The 23,027-nt window shown below is 49.9% G+C and overlaps 8 protein-coding genes across 8 annotated transcripts in view; 7 read left to right on the top strand and 1 right to left on the bottom strand.

Annotated features, from left to right (window-relative positions):
- Window positions 1–4,359: 4,359 nt before the first annotated feature.
- On the top strand, window positions 4,360–6,938 carry SODALDRAFT_291873 (hypothetical protein). The gene is made up of 2 exons (XM_028608678.1): window positions 4,360–5,696; window positions 5,766–6,938. Exons 1-2 carry the CDS (start codon window positions 4,472–4,474, stop codon window positions 6,845–6,847), a joined length of 2,307 nt encoding a protein of 768 aa, XP_028469072.1. The 5' UTR covers window positions 4,360–4,471; the 3' UTR covers window positions 6,848–6,938.
- Window positions 6,939–7,994: 1,056 nt separating this feature from the next.
- Window positions 7,995–10,529, top strand: SODALDRAFT_271060 (hypothetical protein; the record flags this gene model as incomplete). Its single annotated transcript, XM_028607749.1, has 2 exons — window positions 7,995–8,896; window positions 8,993–10,529. 2 exons carry the CDS (start codon window positions 7,995–7,997, stop codon window positions 10,527–10,529), a joined length of 2,439 nt encoding a protein of 812 aa, XP_028469071.1.
- A 1,006-nt stretch (window positions 10,530–11,535) lies between these two features.
- Window positions 11,536–13,063, bottom strand: SODALDRAFT_357297 (ribosomal protein L22; the record flags this gene model as incomplete). The annotated part of the gene is made up of 6 exons (XM_028613984.1): window positions 11,536–11,691; window positions 11,766–11,953; window positions 12,186–12,399; window positions 12,475–12,496; window positions 12,622–12,671; window positions 13,031–13,063. 6 exons carry the CDS (start codon window positions 13,061–13,063, stop codon window positions 11,536–11,538), a joined length of 663 nt encoding a protein of 220 aa, XP_028469070.1.
- A 141-nt stretch (window positions 13,064–13,204) lies between these two features.
- Window positions 13,205–14,679, top strand: SODALDRAFT_330984 (Fibrillarin). The gene is made up of 4 exons (XM_028611343.1): window positions 13,205–13,497; window positions 13,578–13,672; window positions 13,737–14,397; window positions 14,482–14,679. Exons 1-4 carry the CDS (start codon window positions 13,335–13,337, stop codon window positions 14,538–14,540), a joined length of 978 nt encoding a protein of 325 aa, XP_028469069.1. The 5' UTR covers window positions 13,205–13,334; the 3' UTR covers window positions 14,541–14,679.
- On the top strand, window positions 14,483–14,960 carry SODALDRAFT_330983 (hypothetical protein). The gene has a single exon (XM_028611342.1). It carries the CDS (start codon window positions 14,625–14,627, stop codon window positions 14,787–14,789), a length of 165 nt encoding a protein of 54 aa, XP_028469068.1. The 5' UTR covers window positions 14,483–14,624; the 3' UTR covers window positions 14,790–14,960.
- Window positions 14,794–17,614, top strand: SODALDRAFT_357295 (Arabinanase/levansucrase/invertase; the record flags this gene model as incomplete). The annotated part of the gene is made up of 8 exons (XM_028613983.1): window positions 14,794–14,824; window positions 14,957–14,980; window positions 15,082–15,173; window positions 15,269–15,339; window positions 15,425–15,564; window positions 15,670–15,784; window positions 15,848–17,518; window positions 17,569–17,614. The coding sequence occupies 8 exons, from the start codon at window positions 14,794–14,796 to the stop codon at window positions 17,612–17,614; spliced, it is 2,190 nt and encodes a 729-aa protein (XP_028469067.1).
- Window positions 17,615–19,278: 1,664 nt separating this feature from the next.
- SODALDRAFT_376958 (hypothetical protein) lies at window positions 19,279–21,595 on the top strand (the record flags this gene model as incomplete). The annotated part of the gene is made up of 11 exons (XM_028614867.1): window positions 19,279–19,315; window positions 19,932–19,954; window positions 20,098–20,161; window positions 20,210–20,273; window positions 20,374–20,432; window positions 20,500–20,522; window positions 20,595–20,637; window positions 20,729–20,849; window positions 20,964–21,004; window positions 21,036–21,114; window positions 21,189–21,595. 11 exons carry the CDS (start codon window positions 19,279–19,281, stop codon window positions 21,253–21,255), a joined length of 621 nt encoding a protein of 206 aa, XP_028469066.1. The 3' UTR covers window positions 21,256–21,595.
- Window positions 21,596–22,364: 769 nt separating this feature from the next.
- SODALDRAFT_338671 (G-protein coupled receptor) overlaps window positions 22,365–23,027 on the top strand; it is a gene marked incomplete at both ends in the record, with an annotated part of 1,636 nt that continues 973 nt past the window's right edge. Inside the window, 2 exons of the mRNA XM_028612794.1 lie at window positions 22,365–22,630; window positions 22,722–22,988. Coding sequence (XP_028469065.1) covers window positions 22,365–22,630; window positions 22,722–22,988 — 533 coding nt within the window. The remainder of the gene's footprint in view (window positions 22,631–22,721; window positions 22,989–23,027) is intronic.

Raw genomic sequence — 23,027 nt, 5'->3', positions numbered from 1 at the left:
TTAATATATAGTATATCTAAAAGACTATTTATAATAAGACTCTTATAAGTAATAAAGTACTAAAGGTAGACTTAAATAATTAGAGTATTATATTTTTAAGGACCTTAGTATATTAAACTATAAGGTTATAAGTAAGTATCTACTTTATATTTCTAGTTAAAGCTTATTAGAATAATATAGTATTAATAACTAGTAATTAGCGTTACTATTAAATTAATTTAAATAGTTAAATTATATATCCAGATTTAGTGAATTAGTTAATTCTATAATATTAATTAGCGTAATATTAGTCTGGTTCTAGACTAATAGAATTTTAGGAAAAATAGAAAAAAAACTATAGCTATATTTTTAAAGAAAAGTATAAACTACTAACTAACGCCTATAACGGGAACCGAACGTATAACCTCTAACTATAATAGTTAGTAGTATACTATTATAATATATAGCCTATAGCTTATAATTTTATAATATATATCTTATTCCTGTATACCTCTATAATGCCTACTATAGTGATTAGTATAATAGTTTCTATCTAGGAGCTAATAATAGTAGTAGGAAATTATTTAAATTATAGTATCTGCCTCCTATATTAATCTAAAGTATTTACTATCCTTCTTAATATATAGTTTACTACCCTTTTCTGCTACCTTAATTATCTATTATTAGCCTCACGGTATTTAAATCCCGCCCCTCAATACCTCTTAAGTTATAGTTTAATGAATATAGATCTAATACCCCGCCTATTATAATATAGAATAATAGAGAATTTACTTATACCGATTAAGTTTATATAAAGAGATCTAAAGAAAGAACTTACTAGATTAAGAACTATAGAATATTCGTTAATAAGGTTTATTATAATACTTCGTATAAGAACTACTTATAGGTTTACTATTATTATAATTAACGAGGTAGTTTAGTAAGGCTATTTAAGGCCTTATCTATAAGACTACCTCTATAATAGGTATTCTATACTCCTATCCAACGATTCTAGTAAGGCTATAGGCTCTATTAATTCTAATAGTCTATAAATATTTAATAACCTTCTAAGATAATTACTATCTCGAAGAGCTAGGCCTTTTAAGTCTCCTAAGCCTCTTAATTAATATCTATCTAGGGAGGTTATATATAGAATAGCTACTAGACTTTGGTAACTAGTTTAAGGGTCTATTTTAGACTGTTTATAATAACTATATAGTAAAAGCTAATAATTGATATACTAATCTAAAAGCCTTATTTCTCTATACTACGGCTATAATACTATACCCGAGGCTTAGGCTTACTTAGTAGAAGAGTATTAGACTATATAATACTAAGTACCTTAGTTAGTAATACTAGAAATAAGCTTACTAAGTACTAAAAGAAGTAGTATTGCTACTAGTAACCTATAAAGCAGGGTAATAATAACTATACTAGTTTAGGTAGCGATAGTAACGCTGGAAGATAATAGCTACTATATATAATAGATTTAGAATAGCGCTAAGTGCCTAGCGGCTAATAAAGACTCGGAGGTTAAGAGATATCTACGTCTAGATATCTAAGGCGTTAAGGACCTAATTAAGTAGTAGTTATATTAATAAAAGACCTTCTTATCGCTTAGTTAGCTAGCTTATAATATCTTTATACTACTAGCGATAATAATAGACTATAAAATAACGTTTAGCCTAGTAAAGATAGCTTTAATAAGCTAGCGATAAAGAATATTACTAATAATGCTTAAAGCTATTAAGAGCCTAAAGATCTAGCTCTATTAAGGTCTAGTTACTATAAGCAGTTTAAGAGTAAGAGTAGTATAAATAAGAGTATTATAATCTAATAGGTAATATATGATCTGTGAATAGCCTTACTCTTAGATATTTACTAACAGGGATAGCTATATTAATTTAATTAATTAATTACTAATTAGTTAATTTCACGGCGTGGAAACTAATAATAAGTTAATTATATACCCTTAATTCGATTTAAATAATCGAATAGTAATAAGACTAGTAAAACTAAGATATTTAAGTATATTATATTAATAGCTTTATTCTATATATATTAAGGATATTTCCTAGGCCTAAACCTATATTTGATATAATAGTACTTAATCTAAATAGTACTAAGAGAGGCTAATAACCCTATTATACCTATTATTTATATAAATTAGACTAATAGCTAGCCTAATAGAAGTAAACCTCTTTAAGTAATAAAGGATATAGTTTATCATTTAAGACGAGTATAGTAAGAGTAAGACGCTTTTTATAGTAGTATAAAATATAAAAGCTATATAGCCTTAGTTTTATAGTTTTATACTCTTTAGAGTCTTAGTAAAATTAATTAATTCTATTTAAAGTAAAGTTATTTTATTATCTTATAAGTATATTATATTATATAATTAAGATTTATATATTTATATATATTTATATATATTACCTTTTTACTAAGAAAAAGCCTCCTAGATAGTGTAGTATAATAAGTAATAATTAGTTAACTATATTACTTATAATATTAGTAGCTCTAACTATCTTTTATAATATAACTTATTTAATATCTAATACTAGTAAGGCTATTGATAGTACTAGTAATAAGTAATACTATAAGTTATATAACAATAAATTAAGAGATAAATAATAATAATAATCATAATAATATTATTCTTATTTAAATATATAATAAATAATATAATATAAGAAATAAGGTATTATACTATTTACCTTATATATATATATATATATATTTATATAATTTTATATTATTAAAGCTTATCTTTAAAAAGTAAAATAGGTATTATTATTTACCATATAAAAGCTAAAGAAAAGGGAGTTTTTTTTTAAAAAAAAAAAACTAAAAAAGATTACTTATTTTTCTCTTAACGTATAGGTTAGTATATGTCTATAAAGCTTTATACGAGTAGGAATAGTAATTTACTACGATCGGCCTTATTCTTAAGCTATCGCGCTATCTCGCGAAGGCTGTAGGGCGATATATCTGGGCTATCGGTATCGTCGGTATCCTATATAGTAGAGGCGCGGCGCTTCTTATTTTTCGCGACTATAAATCTAATTAGTATAGTTCTATGCAGAGTTATAGGGAGCTATAAGGTATCTTATAGTATAGCGAATACTTAGCTCCTTCCGAGCCGCTATAGTAATTACCGCACGCTCCGTTCCCGAAGCCGTCTAAAGTAATATAGCCCTCTAAGTTACCGCGCTTATCCTGGTATTTTTCGTAGCGGGTATCGTTAAACTGCTCCTAGCTAAATAGTTAAATAAAAAACCCCGTGATAGCCTACGGGCGTTTTATATCGAAATCGGGTAATTTTATTTCACCCGCCTTTTCGTATTTGAGCTAGAGAACGATACCGCGCCGGATCTATTTTATATATAAGTATATAATGCTGTATAGGGGTATATAGTATAGTACCTACGGTATCTTCTTTACTCTATACCTAGTAATATCTTTTAAGTATTTATTCTTAATTACTATTAATATATTAGCCTAGTTCTAATACTATAATACATAGATACGTATAGTCTAGTATATATACAGTTAGTTCTTTACCCTCTATACCGGAGGGCTATACTATAGGCGCGGGAGGGAGTTTATCGCCGCTAATTATATTCGGCCACTATACCCGACAGGTATTAGCGGCTATCTTACGAATTATCTTTATATTTATATATATAGATCTATAACCGCTATATTTATTTATATAGATCTATAAACACCTATACGTTATATCGCTATATTAGCTAACTGCCTAGTAAGAATGTATATAACCATAACTAGTAAAATAGCTTTAAAGATAAGGATACTAGTAGATCTAACCCTATAGAATCGAATCCCGATATCTGATTTAATGCTATAGCTCTGTATAGAGGTATAGGTGGGTTTACTTACCTGACTCGTTATTAGTTATCTAGAGAGGAAAATAAGATTAGTATAGGCATAGCGTTATAGTAGTATAGGGGCACGAAAACAAAATTCTAGGTTTCTGATTAGTTAGCTAGCCTAGGGCTATACTACTAAGGTGCTCTACCTGCTACTAGCGTACCACTATATACGAGTCTATACACCCCTATACGGGCGTCTGTGTATGAATTTTTTTAGGATTTTTGGAAGTTGAAACAGACCGTCATGCCGCTTGCCGTAGTAATCACTGACGGTTGAATACAAGGGGGGGGTCGACGTATCTATGTCTCAATGGCAGCCCACGTACTGTACTGTCGGTATGACTAAGCTGTCTCCTCAGTCCACCGAATACTGGGAAAGTATCCATAAAGATCTTGTTGTACTTTATGAGACGCGATAGGGCATGCCGGTACGGTTAAGATACAATGAAGGTACATCTTTCGGACCCGTATCTCAACATCGCTGAATCACCTTCAGCTTCTTACAACATCTTCCGACTTCAACACATAACTACAACCCTTCCACCAGGGTATCGCTTCCCTCCGCTTAGCTTGGCTTCTCTCATAACCAGGTTGTTATGGACCTTGATGACCAAGAAAGTGTGCAATACCAGGCATCTGGCGGGGAAGACAGTGACGATGACAACTTCATCCCCCCAGACTCCGACGCCGAAGAGGAAAACGACGATGACGACCCGATCAAACCGGAAGAAGTCAACTCCGACGCAGAATACGACTCCTATCCCCGGAGAAAAGGCAAGCGAAAGACCGCGGGCAGGCAGGCAAAGAGACAACTTCCCAAGCAGCCACAGGCACAGCAGTCCGGGCAGTCTCCCGGCAACGACGCCAATGCCCTGGCCCAGTACCCCCATTCCGCCCGGCTGACGCAAACCCGGTGGTACCACGGCGTCCTGGGGGGTTGGATCCGCATCTGCTTCTGCGAAGATTTCTACGGCCCCGACAAGGGCGCCGTGGCCGCCGCCGAGGCCATGGTCAGTCGCTGGCGCCACTACGAGGTGCTGCCTTCCAAGCTCCTCGACCAGGATAAATGCCCCCAGCCGACCCCGTGGGTGGCCGACGACTTTGAATGGACCCAGGCCCTGGCGCAGAGGGATTGGTTTTGCCGCTTTTGGGACCATCTGCGCCGCGAGGGTAAAGGTCAGACGGCCCGGGGGTTGAGCGCGGACGAAGCGAGCCCGTATCTTGTTCGCCCGGTTGCGGAGCTGAGGGTTCTCATGGGACCGCACACCTCTCATGCTTCTCAGAGAGAGTTTACGTTTAGCTACCATCAGAGCATCACACTGGGTCATGACGGTCTGCCCTTTGGCGCCAGCGGTGATGCCAGCAGTGATGCCAATGGTGGTGCGAACCGATCCGGAGGACAACCAGCCGGTTGGATGTTCGACGTCGGAGGCATCGTTACATTCATGGCGTGGGCTCCGCGGGCGAAATCCATCACTCAGATTCTCGCCTTGGCGGCGATTCCGCACACTGATCAGGATGTCGACGCGCGGGAGGCCGCCGCCCACACTCCGTCGAACGAGGAACAGAAACGCGGCATCGTTCAACTATGGGAATTTCAGGGGTTCCAAGGAGACAACGGGGTCATGTATCCGTCGAAAGAACCGCCACGCCTCGTCCAGACTCTGTGCTTTGACTGGGGCAGGGTGAAGAAAGTCGAGTGGTGTCCCGTACCTTCCGTGGTGGATCATCATCTCGGTGTTTTGGCCGTGTTGTCTGGAGACGGCCAAGTGCACGTCTTGTCCGTCGAAGAGCCGGGAGAAGACGAACTGTCTGCTTATGGTATGACTCCTCATCCTCATCTCATCACGTCATAAAACATACCAAAACCATCATGCTCAAAACTAGTAGAAAAAATCGACAAGCCGCTAGTCTCCTTGGGCTACGAAGACGAGAAAACCTCAGTCGAGGTGACATGTTTCTCCTGGGCCGGCATCAATCGCATCGTCACAGGGCACAGCGACGGCAGCGTAGCCCTCTGGTCCCTCGCCCCGCGATGCTGCCTCGCCCGCCAACCCGTCCACAGCACCCACGTGATCAACATCGCGTCCGCCTACCCGTCGCACCCGCACGTTGTGGCCTCGGCCGCCGTGAGCGGCTTCATGACCCTGCTCGACCTCCTCGACCCGGGCAGCGAATCGAGCTGCCAGACCAACCCGTCGACGGTGACGCAGTCGAACCTCCTGCAGTGGAGCGACCACCTCCAGGGCTTCTTCTCCCTCACCGCCTCCACGAGCCCCCTCAACACCACCGTCTCCTTCGTCCACTCGCGCACCTTCGCCGCCACCATGCGCAAGGTCATGGACGGCGACGCCGCCCCGACCGCCCTGGCCGTCGGTTGCCACCACCCTTTTCTCCTGGTCGCCCTGCTCGACGGTTCCGTGTGGGCGTGCAACCCGATGAACCGCATCTTTGCGCCGCGCCATTACCCGCCGGGTCAGAAGGTGAAGATTCTGGAGCACGAGCACGTTCCCGCTGCGCGCCTGCACAACCCGACCCCGGTTCTCGCTGAGAAGAATGGCGACACCGGGGCTACTTCTGCTGCCGCTGCCGCCCGCGAGCTACCCTTCCGCGGCGTCTCGCGCATCCTGCAGGGCTTCGGGGCCATCCTAAATCACGGACATAGGGCGCTGATTCACATGGGCCAGGCGCATAAGAAGACCAAGAGTACACGGAAGAGGGTGCGGCGTAAGCCGACAGTGGATGGGGGCGAGGCGGGAGGCGATATGGAGGGAAATGCAGCCGGGGACGGGGACGGAGAGGGGGACGGGGAATTTGGGCTGTATTCTGATCCGACCAAGATTATCCTGCGAGAGCCGCTTTCCAGGACCACAGCCATGGCGTGGAACCCGAATATTGATTTTGCTTGCTGGGCTGGCATCGCCATGGCGTCGGGACTGGTAAGGGTCTTGGATATGGGAGTTGACCATTAGGGGTCGAAGGGGGGCTTGTCTAATTTCATCACTACCTATTATCACTACCTAAGATACCCGCTTTTAAAGCAATAAATTGTACCTTTGCCAGACATGTGCCTAGATTCGACTACGGATACTCAGTAGAACAAGTCTTCACTTATAAGATATCCGCCGTCTGCACTTCAAGGAGCGCGCAACTGACAAGACACTTCCCGGAATGATATAACTGGACTGCCACAGCTCTAGCTACTATAAGGATTTCACTTCACTATTAACAGGTTTATGTAAACATACTAGTTAACTCGTTATAGGATTAGTCTCCTTATAGACTCGCGCCATAGCTTTAGGGCTGCATGCGCGTATTGGAAAAAAAAAAAATTCCGCCGTCTCATCGGGGTCGACCATTGACTGGGACTATGGTGTACTTTATTTCCGAAGATGCCGACTATTTCCCCTGGGAGTTAGAGATAGTTCCTTGTTTTCTAGCAGAAACAGAGTAACTAGCTGTTCCAGGCCTCTTAGTCCAGGGTAAGAGGTCAAGACTGCGCGCCTATAAGTAAGGGGTAGTGCTGGCAGTGGCTTTTGTGACCGTTGCGGCGTTAGATAGCGACAACGTCTTATATAAGGTAATCGTACATCTGCCTAAAAAACCTTATCTAATCCCGTGTTGTTTCACCGGGTTGTAGCCTAGCCTAGTAGGGATTAATCTGACCAATCAGAATCACCGTAAGAATGATTTTCCATCGTTACAAGTACCTAAGAAGTATATTCCAACTTTAGGTACCTTACCAGGTACCTTATTACCTTTCTCGTCCTTCGGCCGCATCGTTGGCGAGTTCTGTCGAACTGAATTCCCCCACCACTCCAACTACTATACCTTAGATCACACAGGGTCGAAGCTTATTCTCTATAGACGACGACCACATCTACCACAAAACAACTTGGGGTTCTCCATCTCCCTCTTACTCTCGTTCTTTAGCGCCCCCCCTTGGTTTCTGCCTGTTCGATCTATCCCTATCCCTGCGCCGGGGACAAGTTACGTCGGGTATAAAGCCTCGCCATGCCGTGCCTCAGCGGGAATCGCGACCCCCGATCACGAAGCCACACCCAGACTGCGACACGACGTTCCCACGTAAACTGACGAACAAATACTTTCTCGCCCATCATGACACCACCCCTCTCATCTTCTTGGCCCTCCGGCACAATCCCCATCGAGATCTTCGACCACATCAGCAGCTACTTGTCACGATTGGACGTCAAGAACCTTCGCCTCGTGAACAAGGAATTCGAAGAAAATGTCTCGGCGAAATACTTCCGCAGCGTCGTCGTGCCATTCAAAGCTGAGATGTACACATCCGCGCATCGACTCGCGGCGGACAGAGCGTCCTGGGACCACCAAAGTCAAGGCCTCTCGCGGCCTGGCACTTTGCTCTCCGACGGGATGCGCATTTTCCAGTCCTTCGGCCAACATATCGTGCGCTTCGCGCTCTCCCTCGAGCTGGACGAAGACACTCTTGCCTACCCGCCCACCAAACCCACGCAAAAGGCCATCCCAACCTACTGGGGCATCTACCGTTGGCCGCACGACTCGTACATGCGCTACACCGAGCTCGAGGGGTTAGAGCAGGCCGCAGATGAGACCGCTAGCTTGAAGGATGCTCTGCAATGTCTGAGCCAAGTTCGCGAACTCGCCCTCTGCTGCGACGCCGGCCTGGGCTATCTCTGCGGCCCGGATCGAAATCCCGACTGTCCGCCCAAGCCACACCCCGTCTTCGGTCTTCGCAATAAACCATACCAGGCCCGGCAACGACGCCAGGAACGCATGGGACTTGCTGCCAAGCCCGCAACGAAGCCGGCCTTCGAGAATCCACACGACTTCAAGTACAATGTCCTGGCGTCCATGGTCAGGAGCGCCGGATACGCCGAGCCGCAGGTCCGGGATGCTGTCAACGTTCTCCTCTGGACCGAACGTACATCCTTGATGGGCATTGACGTCGACGAAAGGACTATCTCTGCCCCTTCCATCGAAACCCCGGACGGCTTCGCGGAGGGCGTCACTAACCACGAGTCCGACGGCGACACCACCACGCAACGGAGCGACCCGACCAGCTTCCCGGAAACTCCGGGTACCGGAACCCATACCGGTACCGGTACCGGTACCAGTACCAGTCACCCTCTGCAACCGCGGTGGCTGACTCGAGCGCAACAGGAGTTGCTCCTCGAGCTAGAATGGGTACACCGTGCTCTGATCCAGTCCTACATTATTGCCGTCATAGACAACTCGCGTGCCTCCCTGTTTCAGTCACTGACAACTCTGACCGTTGCGAAAATCCCCAGCAGTCACGTCTTCATGTTCCAGCGGAATGACTTTTGGCAGAGTCTCCCGAGTCTGAATGTTGTCTCTTTCGCAGTTGTTCCGGACTGGCGCAACGTGGCCAAGATCGCACCTGGTTGCCTGCAGGACATCAGCGTGTCCCCCGTGGATTCCGTATCCCACGTATTTACCTTGCTTCAGGAGTTCGTTGGCCGGCAAAGGAACATCACCTCCCTTCATTTCGAATGGCTTTGCGGCGGCGAGTTTGCACCGGGCCTCTACCAGCGCAACCGATACGTCCTTCCGGCGCCTCTCTGCATGCCGACGTGGATGGTCCATCCCGACGCAGCCAAGTCGCCAGACCAGTTGTTGTCGCTGCCGTTTGTCAACCACCTATCGCTGAAGAACTGCTACGCCACGCCCCACGTCTTCGTGCAAGTCCTCCGAACGATGGCGCTCGAATCTCTTCAGCGGCTCGAACTGGAGTCGGTTTCCCTCACAGGCCGACCCATGACGACGGAGCAACTTGAACCCGTGGCTGCCCAAGCAAACCAACCGGCCGTAAACGCCGCCTTGGCCGCCTTGATTGAACCAGATCCCACCCACCAGAATCAGAATCCGGGCGGCGGCGTTCAGGCTTGGTTCCAGGCCGTCCAAGCCGCGACGCAGAACCCGTTCAACCCGGGCCAAGGCACATTCGGGAACAACTTGCACCAGCAGCAGCATCCCGTGCTTTCTCACCTCAACGAGGCCGCTGGCGGCGCTTCTTCGTTTCCTGCCCCCGCGTGGCCCGCTACTACACCCGCGCGGTTGACAAGACCGAGCCTGTTCTCCTGGGACGGGATCATAGATCACTTCACCCCCGGCCCGAACATGGCGGACCTCATCTCGTCTGGCCGGGCGAAATTCGTCAGCCAGCCGTCCACGGACCCGGACATCAGCATGGACTTCTTGCCGCAGCCCGGGAACCTGCGCCGGCAGCAGCACGAGTACAAGCTCAACAGAATGACGTTCAGGTCCTGCGGCTACGTCGGCGTGGCGGCGCCCTTTATCGACACGAGGAGCGTGCTGCCGGACGGCTCGCCGTGGGAAGAGCCGTTCGAGATCAACGCACGGCGCAAGGTTCTCGCCCCCTACGTGCAGCAGTGCAGTGACAAGTTGGCGGCCAAGATCGTCAACTGGCTCCGGCCGCAGGAGCATCATAATCTCTGTGACGCGTTTGGGATGGGGACGAAGTGGACGAACTGGTATGACGCCCACGTCATCCAAGCGGCGAAACTTGACGGCATCATGGACCCCGGTCGGGGTCGGTTCAGCGGCGATATTGTAGGGGCGAAGAGCCCGCCTTTCTCTCCCCGCTCCTTTGTCTACTACGGGGAGGGATAGCTCCCGCGGCGTTCGATGAGAGGTCGGCTTCGTACCTAGGGAGTGAGTATTGTGCGGGAATGGGCTTTGCACAAAGGTGCATAGGATATGCGTTTGGCTATGGAGTACGGAGTACGGAGTATGATTATGACTGGTGTTCATAGCATGCGACCATAGGGACTTGCATGGCGTCTGACCTTTTGGGGTGGAAACCGGGCCGGGGCGGATACTACGGACATTGTGGATACCGGCTTGCGATCTAAATACCATTAAGAACCCCGAGACACGAAGAAGACCCGGACCAACTAACCCGGGTCCAATATAATATCTTTCTGATTGAGCCGCCCGCTTCTACCGTGTCCGTGATCTGTCGGCTACTTGCAATCAGGCGTCGCAATATTCGGACTGTAAGTCGTACGAATAAGGATGAGGAATAAGACGCGGATCGGGATAATGGATCCTTGACAGGACTGGATCAGAGACGCACTACTCCGTACGGTGATGGCTGTGCAATGCCACTCTTTGATCATGACTGGTCAGGTATGCCGTCATCTTAGTTCCTCCTTCGAGAAGCCATCTTGGGAGCTCGTCCAGAAAGCTACCTAGGTAGTAGAGTTGACCTAATACCCGCCAATCACTCTGGGTTGTTTCCGGGACGCCCCAGGCTCCCAGAGCACTGTTGGATGCAGACTCGGAATTCTCTCAACATCGAAGGGAGAACAGCAAAGATTGACCACGAGCATATGACTTGTAGCTCACTTGCCTGAAGTTCACTTGTATCTTTTTCGTGAAATGCTGGAGAACCCGTCTCTCGGATAAGAGAGTAATTTTTGTCTTGCATGCCCGATCCCTAATGCCATGAATCACCATAGCCGTTCCTGTACACCAGCAAAAGAGAAAGAAGCCGCAGCGCATGCATGTATATCATCCGCACTCATAACTCCCATCCCCCCGACCAGCTCGGTCTGCCTGCTTTGTGTTGATCCTTCCAGCCCCCGGCGAACCCAGGTTCGTTAAATCCTCCTCCTTAGGCGGCGGTCAGCGCCTTGCGGACGCGGGCGCCACGCTGCCTCGAGCTCAGATGGGCATAGCGGCCAGCCACGGCGTCCGACTTCTGAACCACCTCTTCGCCCTCGGTCAAGATAAGCTCAATGTGGCACGGGCTGGACATGTAGGGGTTAATCTAGGACGAGAGAAAATGTCAGCGGGTCGGGTCGGAGCGTTGTATTGGAGAGGTATGTCGGCGGTGTTTCTTACGCGACCATGGGCGCGGTACGTCCGCCTCCGCTGCTTGGGGGCCTGGTTGACCTGGATGTGCTTGACGACGAGGTTGCCGGTATCGAGACCCTTGGCATCGGCGTTGGCCTGGGCGTTCTTGAGGAGGCCGAGGAGGTAGTCGGCGGACTTGACGGGCCAGCGGGCCTTGGATACGCCAAACTGCTTGCCTGTTGATACGTATCCCTTTGTCAGCAAAAGCACGCATCACAGTTGAGAGCCTTTGAGCCAACATCCAGGCAAAGAGATGTCAGGCGTTGTTCCCCCTTTCTCGCCCCCCCCCCTTCTTTCTCTCCTTCCCCGACAAAGATCCGCATTTTCGAGCCCTTCACTATCCTCATTCCAGGGGCTGTGTCCCTCCAAACAAAAACCCTTTCCGTCGTCGAATCGAGAAGGTCATACCTTGTGCGGTGCGGCCGGTGGAGCCAGCGAAGCGGCGCATGGGAACAGCCTCCTTCTTCTCCTTCACATTCTCGAGGAAGGCAAGAGCACGCTCGAGCTTCCAGCCGTTGATGGCCTGGGCGGTTTCGCGGGTGTTCTTGAAGGAGGTGCGGAGGTAGGCACCGCGGGCGCGAGCCGACTTCGCGGGCGAGATTTCGGTGGCGGCGTATCGAACCTGCACGAGGTGGTCATGTCAGCCAGCGGTTTCGGGTTTTATCGCCAAGCTGTCCGAGTATGTCATTTTTCGAACGCGCGGTTTGAATTGATTCGGCCTCAGCCCGGCGGGGGGGGTTTGTATTGAGTGTTTGACAGTCAACTGGCCACGAGATGGGGAAACGGGAATCTAGACAGGATAGAGGACCCTGAGTCAATAACAACAGCAAAGACGATAACTTACCATCGTGATGTCTGGGTGTGATGATGGATCCGACGGTCGTGGACGGTGGTCTGCAAAAGTCAGGTTGGAAGAAATTCGCAATTCGCAACTTGACAAGGGCCACTTAGTCTGTCTGGTTGGCTCGCTTACCAAGAAGGTACTGGGATTTGTATGGGTAGGGTTCTGCAGCCCTACTTAAAACAGCTATCAATCCACCTCAGCGTATGTGCCTCATTTAGAGTAGAAAAAAAAATCAAATCACATTCACAGAGTCAAAACGAGGATCTCGTACAGTTATTTCATTTCCGCCTTCCTACGTAGTCATTTTATCTTTGCAATGGAATTGCTTGATTATGTGCATCTCATGTAGAAATTTGGCTCCCTATTTGTGTATCGAAATCGCATATCAAAGGTACTCCATAGTCCGTACCTGAGGACTGCGGAGAGTCGAGTCCGGTTCCATGGCTCGGCGTGCGGAACATATATATTCCAGTACGACATGAAGGCCCCACCCAGTATTGCAGCTTGGTCCAAGCTTTTGACCAGACCCTCCCAATTAGGTCTGGAGAAAAACTTCGAAGAAAAATTTCATCCAACCACTTCCCTTGAATTGGTAGCTGATTTACTGATCCGTCGTAACGGAGCACCAACTTTTTTTATCCTTCCTTCACAAGTCGAAAACCAACTTCAACAATCTTATCTCCGTTGCCCAACAAAAGAAAGTCGCGAACGACATGGCTCCTTTTAGAGGCGGTGGTGGCCGAGGCGGCTTCGGTGACCGTGGTGGTCGCGGCGGCGGTCGTGGAGGCTTCGGCGACCGTGGTGGTCGCGGCGGTGGCCGTGGAGGCTTCGGCGATCGAGGTGGTCGTGGTGGAGGTAGAGGTGCACCCCGAGGAGGTGAGACTTGCCTGGATCTTTATGCTGAGCTCGCAGCTCGCCTGTTGTCCCGACATGCTGACGGAGGTGGAATTCACAAGGTGTTCGCGGCCGCGGCGGTGTAGGCAGGGGTGGTGGTGGTAGAGGCGGACGCGGCGGCGCTCCTGGACAAAGGGGTGGCCAGAGGGTTGTCGTGGTAAGTAGAGGATCCTTTTCTTCTCGACCTACCCGGCTACAGGGGAGACTAACCATACTTCTAGGAACCTCACCGTCACGAGGGCATCTTCGTGGTTCGCGGCAAGGAGGACGCCATCGCAACCCGCAACCTGACACCCGGCGAGTCCGTTTACGGCGAGAAGCGTGTTTCCGTCGACAACGTCGTCCAGAATGAGGACGGCACCACGACCAACACCAAGATTGAGTATCGCGTATGGAATCCTTTCCGTTCGAAGCTGGCAGCTGGCGTGATTGGCGGTCTGGACAAGCTCTATTTCGGACCGGGCTCCAAGGTGCTCTATCTGGGCGGTGCTTCCGGCACTTCCGTCTCCCACGTAGCCGACATTGTTGGACCGACCGGCTTTGTCTACGCCGTCGAGTTCTCCCCGCGATCCGGCCGCGACTTGATCGCCATGGCCTCCAAGCGCACCAATGTCGTCCCCATTGTCGAGGATGCCAGGCAGCCCCTCAAGTACCGCATGATCATGCCCATGGTGGACGCCATCTTCGCCGACGTTGCCCAGCCCGACCAGGCGCGTATCGTCGCTATGAACGCCCATTATTTCCTCAAAGTCGGCGGCGGTATCCTCATCTCCATCAAGGCCAACTGTATCGATAGCACGGCCCCTGCTGCCAAGGTTTTCGCGAGTGAAGTCGAGAAGATGCGTGCGGAACGTATCTCTCCCAAAGAGCAGCTTACGCTAGGTAAGGCCTTCCTTTCCCATATGAACTACCATGAGCCCATTCGTGTCGGTAGCAGGTGACTGACTGAGACGACGTCGTACACAGAGCCCTTTGAACGGGACCACTGCCTTGTTGCCGCCGAATACAACCGCTACGGAAAATAAGTAGGGTAAACGCACCAGGCGTTGAGCGCGGGGTGAAGTGGTGGACTGGGTTGATGCATCTGTACATGTCACAAGATTCCCACGATGTTCAGGCTTTTTCTCATTCCTCAGTCCTTTCTTTGGCTCTTTTTTTTTTTTTGTGTGTGTGTTTCGTCTTTTTGGTCTTTGGGTCGGTCAAGGCAGGCGTTGTCAGGATTCGGATGGTCCCAACTAGTCTATTCTAGGTTTGGCCAAATCAAAAGGAATTGACAAAATGACGTTGGAAATGCGATCACTCCCGCAACGTTGACTGAGTTAATGGGAGAGAGGGAGGGCAATTTTGTAGCACAGCGAGTTGATTCAATGGAACCCAACAGCAGGGAATTGGCGTGGCTCTTCGATAACCTCCCGCCAACCAGTTGTTGATGCCTGTGCAGTTCGAGCGTCAAGCTTATTCCCCAGTCCGCTGCGGAAGAGAGGATATAAGTCAGAGCAGGCAAGGCTTCGGACATTGGCTCATCTGCACAAAACGAAAAGTTTGAATATGCCTGAATGATTCAAGTGCCGAGTCATTGGATATTGCCCGGTAAACTCGCCCAGAAATCCACCATAAGCTCTGTGGGCCTAGGGCCCCATATGGCCCCATCGGATCACGTGACGACGCGTAACAATTTAGTGGGCATCATATGCTTAATTTCCCCAATGTTTCGATCGGCGGTCTCGGCACCAACCCCTCCTCTACGCTGTAGCAATCGGCTATTGACGAATGCATGCGACAGGTCCAACTCCTCAACCCCAAAAGACCGGAAGGAAAGATGAGGTGACATTAATACGTTGTATCCCCATGTGGATAAAAGGAACGTATGTACATACACTACGTGTACAACCACGGACTCCGAAATGAGCGCATTCACCGGCCCAAGATCCTTGTTTCCCCCGCACCTCTGGGGGTTAAAGACTTGCATACAGTCTCCGCACTTGGAGAACCACAACCCGTCTCCGCTTCCCAACCTCACGATCCAGAAACCCGGAGCTAGCCTGACCGGTGTGCCCTTACTATTGGTGCGCAAAGTGCGCAATATAGCCTTAGTAAGGGATCATCTAAGCCCGGCTTGTCATGGAGCCTAGACGTGCCCACTCACGATGCAAGCCCAGTTCGGCATTCACAGCATTCACAGCATTCACGTACGTTGTAGGGCGGCGGCAGGGCGGCGGGCGGCCCCGCGACAATTAGCCGGCACCGGCACCACCGTTGACGCTATGAAGTCAATCTCTCTTCCAAGGCGGGACAAGGCACTTACACGCGGGACCTGAGTGCGATACGTCAGCGACGACCGGCGGCGAGAGTCGTCCGGTTCCCGACGACAATACCCCTTCCGTCAAGATGTACAGTTACAGCGTAGAGGATCATCCATGGCTACCGTCTGGTGGTACTTAACCAAGGCCCCGGCCGATCAAGGCCCAATTTCCTTGCTTTCTGCTCCAGCCTTTCTCCCCCATCTGTGGAAGCGAAGCACGTCGCCTCTGGCAGCTCCTGAACCTCTCTCACAGCCAGCTCCTTCCGGCCAATTGGTCATGGTGGCTTCTATGAGCTGGGGCGCCGCTGCGGCGCTCATCGGCCTCCTCCATGTCGTCCATGCAGACAACCCCATTGTTCAGACTCGGTACACGGCAGACCCTGCCCCCATCGTCCACAATGGCCGCGTCTACGTCTTCACCAGTCACGACGAGGAAACCGCCAGGGACTTCTTCGACATGCGCGACTGGCGCCTGTACTCGACAGACGACATGATGAACTGGCTGGACCATGGCTCTCCTCTCGGCCTTGACGCCTTTGACTGGGTTCAGTCCGACGCCTGGGCGGGACAGGTCGTCGAGCGCGACGGCCAGTTCTTCTGGTACGTGCCCATGTCGCAGATCGGTGGTGAGCGCGGCATCGGCGTTGCCGTGGCAGAAAACATCACTGGGCCTTACCGAGACGCCATCGGAGAGCCACTGGTCGCCAATAACGAGATCGACCCGCATACTTTCATCGACGACGACGGTCAGGCGTACATCTACTGGGGCAATCCCGGCCTCTGGTACGCCGAGCTCAATGACGACATGATTTCCCTCAAGAACGACCCTGTCGAGGTCAACCTGACGACCGCCACATTCGGCCCTCGCCGCGACTATGATTCGGATCGACCCAGCAGCTACGAAGAAGGGCCCTGGGTGTACAAGCGAGACGAGTTGTACTACATCCTCTATGCCGCCAACTGCTGCGACGAGGATATCCGATACTCTACGGCGCCTACCCCCAGAGGCCCCTGGACCTATCGCGGTGTCGTGATGCCCCCGCAGTCCCGCGCCTTCACCAACCACCCCGGCTACGTCGAGTTCCAGGGCAACAACTACTTCTTCTACCACAACGGTGCCCTCCCGCGCGGCGGCGGCTATTGGCGCTCCGTCGCCGTGGAGCAGTTCATGTACAACCTCGACGGCACGATTCCCAAGCTCATCATGACCGAAGACGGCCCATCCCAGCTCAAGCACGTCAACCCGTACGTTCGTCAAGAGGCCGAACTCATCGCCTTCTCCCGCGGGGTCAGCACCGAGGTCTGCGAGGACGAGGGAGGCGGTATGAATGTGAACCGCATCCGCCAGCGTGACTTCATCAAGGTCGGTGGCGTTGACTTTGGCGAGGAGGGCGCGTGTTCGCTCGACGTGAGGATTGCCTCGGGCGGCAATGGAGGCTCGATCCAGGTGAGGCTGGATAACTGGGAGCGAGGCCGCAGGGTTGGTGAGTGTGAGGTCCCCAGCACGGGAGGGTGGCAGAATTGGGAGACGGTGACCTGCGAAATCGACCCGGAGGGGGCTCAGGGCGTCCATGATCTGTTCTTTGCTTTCTACCCGACGGAGGAGGATCTTGTGCCCATGTGGCCTGAAAGACCCGAAGATAAGGGGAACGTGCTGTTCTCTTTCAACTGGTGGAAGTTTGAGTCCGAGGCACCCGCGAAGTGTGTCCCGCGACCTTCGAGCACGCCCTCTGAGTAGTCACTTTCTCCAGAAATACCAAGTCTATTCGGCGCGACGAAGCGACTTTGTTCCTGTAACGTCGACAGATGGCGATGTATTAAGTGTCAAGAAACATATTCCTGGATTGAAGGTGCAGCAGCATACCAAGGCGAAGATCGGGCCTATTTCCCCAAGTTTGTGTTCTGGGGGGGATATACTACCGGGGGTGTCTTAGGGGGCCGAAACCTATCACTTTATGGATACTAGTTCTGGCCTCTCGGGCAGCGACACACGAACTCTATGTGGAACATGTGGCGATTTGTATAGCCTGTTTGAGCCCCTGGGTTCCAGCAGTGACTCTGCTGCCAGGCTTCACCTCTTCCACTGGGAGATGTGTCTTGTCCGTAAGGGATCAAGTCGATGTCGTGTTTATATTGCCCGAATATAGGGGGTGAAGGTGGAGGGCTCGGCATGGGAACGTCGTAGTCGATGTCGTTGTCGTTGTCGTTATCGATGTCGGTGTCGGTGTCAAAAGAGTGCCACCGGGGTTCTCTGAGCCCGTCCCATTCTCCGATGTCGACGCGGACCTAGAACATGACGCTTGCTCGTCTCTCTTTCGCTCCGACGTAACAGGCTGGGGTTTCGGTGGCCCGGGGGGTCTGGCAACTATCGGGGTAGGGGGGCTATTTATGGTTGAGAATTTGGGGGGTTGACAGCAGCATTGCCGAGACGTTGGGCGCACTGGACGCGGTGTGTCTCTTCACCCCTTGTACAGACCGAGCCTTCACAAAAGACGTGAAGAGGGGATCATGGCTGAACAAATAGTGACCAATGTAGGGGAGTAGAGAACGGCATTCTCAGAGTCCGTATCTCAAGAATGCCGTAAAAGCTCACTCGGGATCAATGGTCGACAAAAAACGATGGCCATCCATGATCCATCTTTTTCACCCAAGCACTGTTGAAGCCAAAACCTGACGCCTTCCCTCGATATATTCACACACAGAGGTGCATTTGTACACGTTTATGTAGGTAGGTGCTCTCCACATTCAACATCGAGTACGACAAATAAATTACTGGTTGGTTTGGCTTTTGTTGTCGTCCCGCGAGATAGCACAGTACGTAATTACTCGGCTCGCGGACCCTTTCAGTCGTTGAAGTGGTCGCGAAGTGAAACCATTCAGAACACATTTTAGCTGCCTACCTATGTGTATCCATGCTTCCGCCGTAGACACTCTATACTTCTGGACACGTCGCCGAGCAGAATATTCCATAACTTTGGATATATATAAAAATTAATAAAGAAAGAAGGAAAGAAAGAAGGAAAGAAAGAAGGAAAGAAAGAAGGAAAGAAAGAAGGAAAGAAAGAAGGAAAGAAAGAAACAGAAGACATAGCAGCTACGCATTATTGGGGATTGTTACTTCATATCTATCAACGGAGAAGTGTCACTCCGGTATCATGGGTCTACCCCAGGATTCATGGTGCGGTGTCCCGTCTCGGGCTAGTTCTTACGTTGTTTCAAGGGTATGGTGATCGATTCCCCATGGGACTGGGGTTACACCCATCTCAATCAGCTCGTTCTCTCTCTTTTTTTGTCCTTTTCCCTTCTTCTTTTGTTTCTCTTTTTCCAGTGGAGAAATGGATTGGGGGTGGAATTTGCGCTTGAGCCTCGTCGTTCCCTTAAAAGAGGATAGGAAAAGAAAAAAGAAAGAAAAATGACGAAAATGAAGAAATCGGGATGCATGTCATCCAAGAAAATACAAAATGTCACCAGGCACTGAGCCACCATGGCACCTGCGGAGTATCTAGGTACCTACCTTGGTAAATATTTGTGGGGTTTGGCCAAGGTACCTACCTTACTAGGTAAGGAAGGCAATCCCCATTACAACGGATGAACTACTCCGTACGGAGTACGGAGTACGGAGACAGACCCAAGAAAAGGTAAGGTACGAGTAAATATAATTACCTGGTTAACATACGGTACCTACCTTAGGTAGGTAAGAGAGCTCCGATCTACAACACATGCATCCTATTTCTGACTTTAGCTAATACGCGTAGTTGACGGGAAGTTCAAATACTCCGTCGCTTTGTGTACCTACCATACCACACTAATAAAGATTGTGGCACATTCGCATCTGGGGTTCTACCGCTTTGGTCCCACTTCCCCGACAATGCCGAAAATAAACGTCGCCTTTATATCTCGGCAGGCACTTCGAGTTTTTGACCTCGATGACAAATGACCTATATTCCAAAAGTCCTTTTTCTTCGAAGTACTTCGTATAAAGTAATCACGTAAGGGAGAGGGTTGCAAGATTAAGGTACACTCATATATAAAGTGAGTTTATTGGCTGGTCTTACATAAGTATGGGGAATATGGGGCGCCAAGTCGTTAGTGGTACCTGTGGCACCTTATGCAGATTTGCGATTCCCACTGTACAGCGTACGTCGTATTGAACTCCCCCAGACTACTGGAAATAGTATCGTACCGGTTCCTTGAGGCGTCGAATTGGCAAGATACCTTGCTCCTGGGTCCAGTAATGCAGACACTTCCGCTTGCTTACATTGGCAGGTTGAAAACATGAGACGAATTTGATCGCCCGTGCACATGCGCACGGACTCATCTTTGGATCTTTGGGCCACGCCATGCGTACGTGGTACCTTATTATGTACGACGTAGGCGGACACACCACACAAGCTGGGTCCATCCTTGCGAACCACCACATTCGCCACGCGAGCGAAGCATACCTATCCGTTCGAGAGTACGGATAGAACCAAATGGTTCGTCACCATGGCTCTGGCTATGGAGTAACCAATGGATACTGTGGCTGCACTTGAGAAGACTCGGTCATGGGAATTCAGCAACGCCGAGTCCACGGAGTACGGATCCGTACGCCGCACATGGCTTGGACCGGACATTCGTTTCATACAACGTGTTAAGGTACCTTACGAAGGAGGAAGTACGTACAGTACCTAGGTGTCTGACAGGTTTCATGGAGGACAATGAGAATGTACGTACGGATACATACTCCGTACAACCATTGTGGGCTCGCGCTGAGTCTTGGCACGTTCTCTGTCCGGAGTCCTCCGTGCGCCTGACGCCCACGCAGCATACCTATGTACAACGTACGTGTGTTGACTCTAGAAGATGGAAGTGGATAAAAGTCCGCCGGTATTGGCAAAATGGAGACAGACAACGAAAGAACCAGAACAACAGCCGCCGTCAAACACGTCTACAAACCTGCAAACACGGTATACGCCATGGCCGCCCCACGAACCCTGCTCGGCCACCTCATGCGAATCTTGAGATTCTTGACAATCACATACATAATTACAACGTACTAGGTATCTGATGCTAGCATGGATCCCCCCCCCCCTCTCCCCCAGCTAGCTCCACCCCTAAGGCAGGGAACGATGACTCGTCTAACCTCTGGCTTACGAGTCTTCCCCAGATCACAACTCTCCCCGACTAGGGGCAACCGCTCGCGTCGCTGTGGCTTTATCCACGTGGTTGAAGAAACTAGCTATCCGCATTGTTATGGAGGGGTCTGTCTACATATCTCGTATTCTCGTCTTCCAAGAGGCGAGTAGTACAACGGTACGGTACGTTGTACAGACATACTTCGTACCTACGACCGACGCCGTATGGCACTCACTTGTTTCTCCGGCCCTTGCAGACTCTTGGGAATCATCCTCCTGAGAGAGCAGGGGAAACAGCAGCTTCATACAAAAAGCAGCGACTAGCCGTACGGTGCCGAGTTATGCTGCTAGTTTTCTTTGCCGCCCCCTTCTGTCGGCTTCATCCCAGAAGGCCGGGGCATTATTAGGCCGTACTGTAAAAGTACGCAGGGTCTGAACTTTCAAGCACGAAGGATGTCGAGCGTTGCCCGCACGGGGCAGGGCCCCTTGTCCCGGCCTCTTCGAAGGACCTGGTTAGCACGCACCACGGACCTGAGCGCACGTCCTTCTTGTCCTCGAGCCCACCCCCTTTCCAAGCTCCTGGGACCCTGTTCATCCACTAGACGCCATGCGATGGTCGAGGGTTCGAGCGCAGCTAGGAACTACTTTGTACGCATCACCTACCTACCATATGTACTAATTAATACCTACTTTGTACTAGCATTTCATTGATATATTCGAGTACCTGCAAACGCACCCCCTCTTACAAGAGTTTGCATTCTTTTCTGATCTTTGAACCTGAACTCCTTCGATGGCCAGGCTATCTATCACGGTTCCTGCCTCCCAACTTGTATCTTGGGGTTGAAGAGCATTAGGAAGAAAGGGCCTCTCTCTTGGCTCAACTACTTCTCACTTCCCTCTCGCTTTTCTTTATTTTCTTTCATCTTCATGTTGTTTTGTGTCACCCCCTTTTTTTTCTCAACCGGTCAGCCCTGCGTCTAATTACCGAGACCTTGGCCTCCATGTCGACCTTGCTTGACGGCTTCAACTTCTTTGTGTCTTCCGCTATCATTCCAGCGCCTTTCGACACATAACTTTGTTGTCATCACGCACCTCCTACTCGGCAACCACTTCACCACGCCGTAATCCGTCCGTCAACTCAACGTACTTACCGTCGGCATCGCAGCATTCGCAATCACGGTCCAGGGGACGAACAGAGCTTACTCGGTCTCTTGTGCATAGTATCCTCGGTGCTTCCGAGGACATTTCTGACCCCCAGGCGACTTCGACTTCCCCCTATCTGCAAAGATTGCTCGGCCATCCGACATCATACCGGTGTCCCTACCTCGGCGCTCTATCCCCAACCCGGTTGAGGTACCAAAGCGAAAGCCAACCGTTTTTTTTTTTTTTGTTTTTTTTTTTAGCTGCCGGCTGCTACCAAAATGGCGATCGAAATGGCCATGCAGCGGAGTTTGGCGGAAGATGATGCTGACGCGCTGAGCATCATTGAACGCACGTGCTCCATCTTCTCCCTCCTGGGTTGTGTTTTCATCATTGTGACATTTACCTCGTCCAAGGCCTTCCGCAAGCCAATCAATCGTCTTGTCTTCTATGCATCCATCGGAAATGCTATCACTAATGTTGCCACGATGATGGCCCGCTCCTACATCCACGCCCCGGACTCGTTTGGCTGTCAGTTTCAGGCTTTTCTAATTCAAATGTCCGTTTTTCTTCTATGAACCCCTTCCCCAGCTCTTCACCCCTCACATTCGCCCTCGTTGCTCACTCTTTACGCGTCTCGTTCCTTCTAGGTTCATGGGTGCAGATGTGCTCTGGATCCTGTCCATGGCCATTAATGTATACCTGACGTTTTACTACAAGTTTGACGCCGAACGCTTACGCAAGATGGAGATCCTGTACTTTCTCTGCTGTTATGGGATCCCCCTAGTTCCGGCCTTGACCTACATTTTTGTTAGGGACGGGAATGGTCACAGAGTCTACGGCAACGCGGGCATCTGGTGCTGGGTTACAGCAGAGTGGGAGATCTGGCGTATCCTAACCTTCTACGGGCCCATCTGGTGAGTTCTCTCTCCCGCGGTGCAGGACGGGTTGGTGTC

The sequence above is a fragment of the Sodiomyces alkalinus genome (assembly GCF_003711515.1).
Source record: "Sodiomyces alkalinus F11 unplaced genomic scaffold SODALscaffold_2, whole genome shotgun sequence".
In the NCBI taxonomy this organism is placed as follows: Eukaryota; Fungi; Ascomycota; class Sordariomycetes; order Glomerellales; family Plectosphaerellaceae; genus Sodiomyces; species Sodiomyces alkalinus.
This window is presented reverse-complemented; position numbering and strand designations above follow the sequence as displayed.